Source organism: Solanum verrucosum, unplaced genomic scaffold (assembly GCF_900185275.1).
Source record: "Solanum verrucosum unplaced genomic scaffold, falcon-dt-bn FXZP01000177.1, whole genome shotgun sequence".
Taxonomy (NCBI): Eukaryota; Viridiplantae; Streptophyta; class Magnoliopsida; order Solanales; family Solanaceae; genus Solanum; species Solanum verrucosum.
This window is the reverse complement of record NW_026020401.1, coordinates 1,635,867-1,643,732: the sequence shown is the minus strand read 5'-3', so window position 1 is coordinate 1,643,732 and position 7,866 is coordinate 1,635,867. Positions and strand designations below refer to the sequence as shown.

General features: G+C 30.4%; 1 protein-coding gene across 1 annotated transcript; it reads right to left on the bottom strand.

Annotated features, from left to right (window-relative positions):
* Positions 1-488: 488 nt before the first annotated feature.
* LOC125840029 (geraniol 8-hydroxylase-like) lies at positions 489-5,922 on the bottom strand. Its single transcript, XM_049519012.1, has 3 exons — positions 5,281-5,922; positions 4,771-5,055; positions 489-1,094 (listed from the first exon to the last, which is right to left on the bottom strand). Exons 1-3 carry the CDS (start codon positions 5,878-5,880, stop codon positions 489-491), a joined length of 1,491 nt encoding a protein of 496 aa, XP_049374969.1. The 5' UTR covers positions 5,881-5,922.
* Between the last annotated feature and the right edge of the window lie 1,944 nt (positions 5,923-7,866).

Here is a 7,866-nt window from a genome sequence, read left to right as displayed (position 1 = left end):
AAAAGGTTGTTTTATTTTTTTTTTATCACCAAACTACTCACAAAAAGTCAAAAACAACTCCAATTTATAGTCATAACCAAACATTATTAATTTCCAACTATCATTTTTCACTTTAAAAATAAAATATATATTTTTCAATCTTGACAAGGAAACATGGTCAAAAGCTTTCCACCAACAAAGGAAGAAATAATATGATAGAAATGAAAGATAACCTAAGGAGACGAATATATGTCCCCATTTGAAAAATTAAATGTCAAGTGGACAATCAATTAAACTCTATATAGTAGCTTTTCTCCAAATTCCGTGAATTAACGGGCAAGGTGTTTATTAAAAAAAAAGACACTTTCAAGTGCAAAAGAGGACCAAAAAATGTAAAACATACAAAATTTATTTTGTTTTGAAAAGGAAAAGGACCAAAAATAATAAACCTGAAAAAACAACAACAGTAGGAAATCTTACGTGCACTCAATTATTACATTATACAAACATCAAAGAGGAGATGGGATAACTCGCAAAGGATGAGCTTTGGATGAGATGAAACTAAATGTTTCCTCCATGTCCAAGTCTTTTGGCTCAATGTTTGCTTCAAGTTTCCAATTGAAGGAATTCAAGAGTGAACCCAACATTATTGGGACTAATCTCAATGCCAATGGTAAACCAGGACATATTCTTCGACCAGCACCAAAAGGAATCAATTCAAAATCTTGCCCTCGCATATCCACTTCTAAACTTTGGAATCTCTCGGGTTTAAATACCAAAGGATCCTTCCAAAAAGTAGGATCTCTGCCAATCGCCCACACATTAACTAGTACTAGTGAGCCCTTCGAGATGATATAGTTACACAGTTCAACATCTTGCTCAACTTTTCGGGGTATTAAAAATGGAGTTGGTGGGTGCAATCTTAACGTTTCTTTGACAATGAATTGCAAGTAAGGGAGTTTAGGAATATTTGATTCTTCTACTGGTTTTCCTTTTCCAACGACTTCTGCAAGCTCAACTTGAACTTTCTTCATAATTTCTGGTTGTCTAAGTATTTCTGCCATTGCCCATTCTAATGTGGTTGTTGGTGAATCAGTACCACCAGAAAATAAGTCCTGTAATATTTAATAATTCTCTTAAATTATAAATTAGGGGTATAGGCAGATTGACATGAATTTGAACGAGTTAAAATGGATTAAGATGATAAATATATGAGCCAATAATTTGTCTAAATATTATTTGGATTGAAATATATGGGGTTAAAATGAACTAAATAAATGGAAAGATTCATAAATACTTGTGAAAGCATAAAATATTCCATAATCTACAATTATTAACTAAAAATCACATAACCTACAATTATATTAATTAATAAATTACATAATCTACAATTCATTCCTTCAAATTCATTCCCCCTCTTGTGAATTGGAGTTAATATCTTAAAAGATCACTCAACTTAGAGAATTTATCTAGTAAAGTCATTAAACTTTATTTTATATCAATAAAATCACTCAATTCATGCATTTGTATCAATAAAATCACTCAACATATGTATTGTATCAATTAAATTGGGCAAAATTGAAAATTATTTTTATACCATGAAACATAAATCCCATAAGTAAATAAAATTAAATAAAACTCATTAAGAAATTTTATGGACAAATTTAATTAGTGAAATAAATACTCTTATGGCATTTCAATAAATAAATATACAATAATATCGTATGAAATTTCCTGCTCTACAATTATCATTTATAGCGAAAAAAGTTAAGTACCTATCATTTTCCATGAAATTAAAGTGTTCCACAAATATTTTTATAGAAAAAACATTAAAAACGAAACAAAATAGAAGTTCAATACTCACTTTTTTTTTGGAAAATACTCACCAATGCGATGCATTCTGAAATTCGCCGTAAACAGAGAATAATTTTTTTAAAAACATTCTCACAACTTTCTGAAAATAGAAAAATAAAAACTCGTAGACAGAAGTGGAAAAATAAAGTTAAATTTTGTGACCTTCGAGTTTTCGTCGTGAATTTGTTTTGAGTATCAGTGTATATTTGTTTATTGTAATGTAATATCATAAGAGTATTTGTTTAACTAATTAAGTTTGTCTTTAAATTTTTTTTATTGAGTTTTAAATTTTTTATTTATTGTGGAGTTTATTTTTACATGTTATAAAAAGTAATTTAATGATAAATTTAGCTGAGTGATTTTATTGATATAAATACACAAATTAAGTGGTTTTATTGATACAAAACAAAGTTCAATGACTTTACTAGCTAAATTCTCTAAGTTGAGTGACCTTTTAAGATATTAACTCTGTAAATTGTGATACTCTCGTCTCTCGATGGTAATACTCTATTTTTTCTCTCTTTGGTTTCATATACTTTAAAAACTACAGTAAATCTACAATAGGGTTAGTACTGTGGCTGGCAACCCTTCAAATAAAATCAAAATAGTTATTTTAAATATATAAATTGATCCCATTTACTATCACGTTTGCTCTGTTCATGGTTCATTAATTAGCAATTCAATTCTATTCTCTTTTTCAATGGTTACTAATACAGGTCAAGTATGGTACACACGGAAAGGTTTAGTGGGTCGATGAACTTCTTAGGTCTATCAATGTTGTCCTAACAACAACTTTCAGAAAATACTTTAACCTTTACATTTTTAAAATTCAAATATTTTAAATAATGAATCCTTTAAATAGTTAACTTCAAGGATCAAAACCACACATTTTCCATAATTTAAAGTTCAATGTGTACAATGGAAAGAAAAGGATTACTCTAGAAGAGATATTTTCTTTACTAGTCTTCTATACTATAGGAATAAATTGTTTTGACTTTAAATAATTTATTAGTTTGAAAGAGGGAAAAACGTTTTCCTTAAAAGGAGAAAGAAAAGAACATTTTGTTGTTGATTGCATTTTAACTTCTCTTAATGATGTTTAACGGTTGTTAATTGTTATTGCCGGGGTTAATGACTGATAATGTTTTCTCTTTCAAACTCTTCTTTTTTTGCTGAAAAGTATAAATAGGGGCGGTGGTTCTTAAGAAAGGATCATCATTTTCTAAAAAAAAACACTTACCCACATTAGACTTGATTGAGAGAATTAGTTAGGAAATAGCATAAAACTGCAACCCTAGATTCATTGTTCTTAAACGAGTTTTATAAAAGTTTCAACATGTTATAAGTTATCCTCTCAATTCATTTAGATTATGTTGTTTAGTTATTAGGTAAGATTTGTGATCTTGAATAATGCTTTCGATGTGCATATTCTAACACTGCATACCCTATCAATTCTCATAGTCCCATATGACTTTTCATAATTAAATCGATCCCTTAACCTTAGAAAAATATAATAGGGATAGATGTGACATTCAATGAATCTTTCTAATGGGTCACACTCATAAGAAGGATGGAGGGTAAATTTATACTAAATCTCATAGTTTAAGGATATTTTAGGCCCTTTTCCATTAAAATAATTTGAAATTAATTAATATATGGACTTGTATGATTGGCCTGATTTTGGGTTCCATGGTAAATTAAAAATAGAAAAAGATCAATCCTCTACTATCTACACTCACCTCCCCCCCCCCACCCAACCCTCACTTCCTCTCTCTTCCACTTTTTTTTCTTCTTGGATCTTGTCCACCATTTTAAATTTTAATTTTTCTCAATTAATAACAAATTAAAGGGAGAAAAAAGGAGAAACATAACAACGACATTCATTTATAAATTATTAGTTCATAGAAGATGATTTAATTAAATAACTATGTACGTACTGCAATTTTTCTTTTGTGTATATCCAATATAGTTTTTATCATTTATTTGAGAAGAGCTTAAATTTGAACCAATCAGATTAGCCAACATAATAATACATATTTAATAATTTTATTTTAGGGGAGCCATTAAAAATAAGGGCAAATATGAGCCAAATATTTATATCTAGAGTATTCTGGAGCCAAATTATTAAAGTCAAGAGTATTTGGAGGCCCAAAATGTGGATGAAAGATTATTTTGTACCAATTAAATAGTTGAGGGACAAGTTAGGTCCTTCTCCCTGATAAATTTTGGCATTGTCTAAATTTGATTAGCGTGTGCAGTACTAAGTAAATACCTTGCTAGGGTTGAGGGCAGGAGAGAGAGATGTTTCAATTGATAAAGATAATTCAAAGTCAAGGAAAATAGTTGCTGTTTATTTCTTGAATTTTGTGAATTTTAGTTATACTAGTTCTCCTAGTAGGTTTGGGAAACTCATTGTTTTCTTATAAATTTAAGAAATTCTTTACTCTTATAGGTTTGAGAAAGCCATTTTCATGTAGGTTTAGGAATAATTGGGACTTGTAAATAAGGGTTATAATTACAAATTCTTTGTATTATTCTTCTTATTTATAATGCACAACCCTATATATCTACTTTTGTCCTAAGTAAGTTGGCCCGACTAAATCTCGTTAAATTCTTATGTTATTTCTTCTTTTCTATTTGTTAACCCTTGATCTTCTACCACACAGTTAGCCAGTTCAATTAGCAACACAAATCCAAGTGTATTCTCGATTATTATTTTCTTCTTCTTTCATACTCAATTAGCAACACAAATCCAAGTGTATTCTCGATTATTATTTTCTTCTTCTTTCTTACTTCATGGACAATTTAAATCAAAATAATGAGACCAGGAGGCGGAGATGGGGGTGAAGGAAATGTTGAAACAGGAGGCGGAGATGGGGGTGAAGGAAATGTTGAAAATTTTCTAAAATTTAAAGGATAAAATAGAAGAGCACGAACCAGGAGCAGTGATTTTATATGATTGTGATCTATCTCTTTGGGATTTTCTGCACTGAGGTTGAGTAATACTTCCAAAACATCATTCTTTGCACCGTGGCTGCTTTGTTTTTCCTCTAATCGTTCATTGATCAAATCACCTAAAAGTTTAAACAACTTACCAAAATGGATATTTGTGCGATACCTTATTTTTTGAAGATCAAACTTTTCAAGTATAGGGAAATAATCCGCTAGGTTAATCTTCCCAGCCTCTTCCATGATGCCCCAAATCATATCCTTCAACTCAACCTTTAAAATTAAAAAGGGTCAAAAACAGGACAATATACTTCTTCTATTCTAATTTATATGACTTATTTCTTTCTTTTTTATAATACAAATTTCAAAAGTCTTCCTTTCTTTTTTAAACTCTGTATCAAGTCAAACTAACTCATATAAAATGAGACGCAGGGAGTACAGTTTAGTATACAAAAAATCATAAAAAGGTATTCACAATCATGTTATTTAGTTTTTTACCTTTGAATCCGAAAAGGGGTCAGCCAAGTCCTTGGAGAAAAGGGTGTTGCACATCAAATTGAAATTAGTCTTGAAAACAACTTGACATATATCCAAAGCTTTACCTTGTTGACTACATCTTGCACAATAAGCAATCAACTCTTTCACCTTTTGAGACCTTAGATGTTCATTCACATCAAGCCTATTGGATGAGAAGATATTTGTGTTCAAGATTTTCCGAAGCGTTCGCCATTGAGGACAAACAGGAAGACATGCCACAGAAAATTTGCAATGGTTATGTGCTTGAAGGGCATTAGTGATAAATCTAGTGGAAAAGGGTAAGTCTTGCTTTTGAAGCACTTGTTTTGCCATGGTTGATGAAGAAATGACCACTAGTGTTTTTTGTCCTATTTTTAAACTCATAATTGGACCATATATTTGTGCAAGATTGACTAGTGATCTATGAGGTTTTGTACCTAACAAATGAAAATTTCCAATAATTGGCCATGGTGATGGACCTGGTGGAAATTTTTTGTTGCCTCTATTGCATATTTTTGCTATAATAATGTAAAAAAAGCTCAAGGCCAAAGTTGATCCAAGCACGAGTGTATAGTTATCCATTTTTGATAATCCTTCAACTTTGATACTATTCACAAAGTTGATGTGTAAGAAATTTGCACCTATATCAATGGGGAATGCACATTTATATAGAGGAAAGACATAGAGTAGTATCTGAATTGTCACGAATTTTTTTTTAAAAACATCTTAATTATGCGGGTGTTTTATTGCCTACTTAAATAATTTGGAAATGATACTATTATATCGCGTTTCAATTACTTTCAGATTTTAAAAAGCAAGTGTTATCACACACCAATCATTATGTGACACATATTAATTTGACTTACTCCCTCCATGGAGTAATTGAATTGTTGAAATATTTTTCATTCTTCAAATTAACTTAACTGTTCAGTTTTCAAGATTACATTTAAAGTGTTCTTCCAATTTTACCCTTCATTTGTTAGTATTGGAATTAGTGATTAATTAATATTTAGTTATTTTAATCATAAATTTGACAATAATTAATAAGGGTAAAAATGAAAAACTATGTTCACTTTATGTCTTAATCTACTTTTCTTAAAGGGTCTGAAACACCTCAAAAATTCAATTAATATAAAATGGATGGAGTATAATATATATTTTTTATTTTAGGTTTTTCTTTATTTTTTTCTCATTTACTTTTTATTTTTATTTTTTTTACTTTAATTTTGAATTCTCCTTAAATTTCACTTCATCTCCCACCCCACGTTCAAGCTGACCCCCACCCCCATTTTCTTTCTTTCTTCTTCGCCTCTCACCCCCACCCCACATTCAAGCTGAACTCCTCTCCCATTTTCGTTTTTTTTTCTTCTTCTTTAGCCAACTTCCTTTTTTCGGTGATTATTTTTAAAAATCATACTATTTTTTAGACTTTGTTGAGTTATTGATAACAAAATTAATTATTTTTCTAAGAAATTTTAATATTTTAAAGGTATCATCAATTAATTTATCTCGTTTTCATATAACTTTCAAAATTAAAAATGATAGATTTGATTCTCCAAAAATAAGAATAGCTTGATTGAAATTCAAATAAAATAAGTAAATGATACCTTATAATCATCTTAAAATCTAATGGGTTTTGTCAGACCCAAAATGAGTCGTGAATGGCACCCACACTTAACCTCCTAAGTGGGCGAACCAAGGAATTCAAACCCCAACATATATCAATAATTCAACTACGAATAACAACAACAATAATGCGGAAGCTCAAAACTTATTAAAGTAACCAATCAAATAAACCTCTAAACTCTAACACTTATTATCCCCAAAATCTGAAAGCCATCACATCAAGGACATCTAGCCTTCAAATACTAAGTCTAAGAGTATTAAAGACAGCAAAATAAATGAATAAAATAGTTTATGTCTGAAAACTAAGGACATCATGCCATGACCAAGAGAATCCAACACGAGCTGGAATGAATAGCTCACCCTGTAACCTGATGTGCTGGAGATTGGCTAGAGCTGAGGGAGAGTCGAAGTCACTGATACACTTGCTGCATTCAAAAGAAAACAAAGAAAAACACAAGTAGCGCTCAGTACAAGGCAACATGTACTGAGAAAATATCATCGGCCAACCCAAAATATAAACTAATATGTAATGAATAATAGTATAAAATCAATTATGACACTTAGCAAGTGGCAAGCAACAAACACATGAACCAGTGTCAACAACACTAAAGTAAGTACGTAATCAGTCAACAATATCAAGATCACACGTAAGGACTCATGGCTCCAAACCAAACTAATTTGGGAATTGAGTTCTTTGAGATTGAGTACATTAAGTTAATTCAATATCTTTTTCCTTTAATGTTACCGTGTTAGAACGTGACATTCCGATCCAATAATACTGTGTCGGAACGTGACACTCCGATCTAATAATATCATTAATTTATCATTTATTATCACCACTTTTCAATTCATTAACAATATTTCATCAAGCCTTCTTTATTCAAGGCATCACTTCGATAGAGAGGGTTCAAGATTATAAATTCCACGGTCTCAGGATTTCAG

Excerpts from the sequence above, each read along its gene's own strand:
- LOC125840029 (XM_049519012.1), bottom strand. The coding sequence starts at position 5,880 with ATGGATAACTATACACTCGTGCTTGGATCAACTTTGGCCTTGAGCTTT. Across the intron at positions 5,056-5,280 it reads ACCCCTTTTCGGATTCAAAG|GTTGAGTTGAAGGATATGAT; the intron begins GTAAAAAACTAA and ends TTAATTTTAAAG. Across the intron at positions 1,095-4,770 it reads ATATAAAATCACTGCTCCTG|GACTTATTTTCTGGTGGTAC; the intron begins GTTCGTGCTCTT and ends TAAATATTACAG.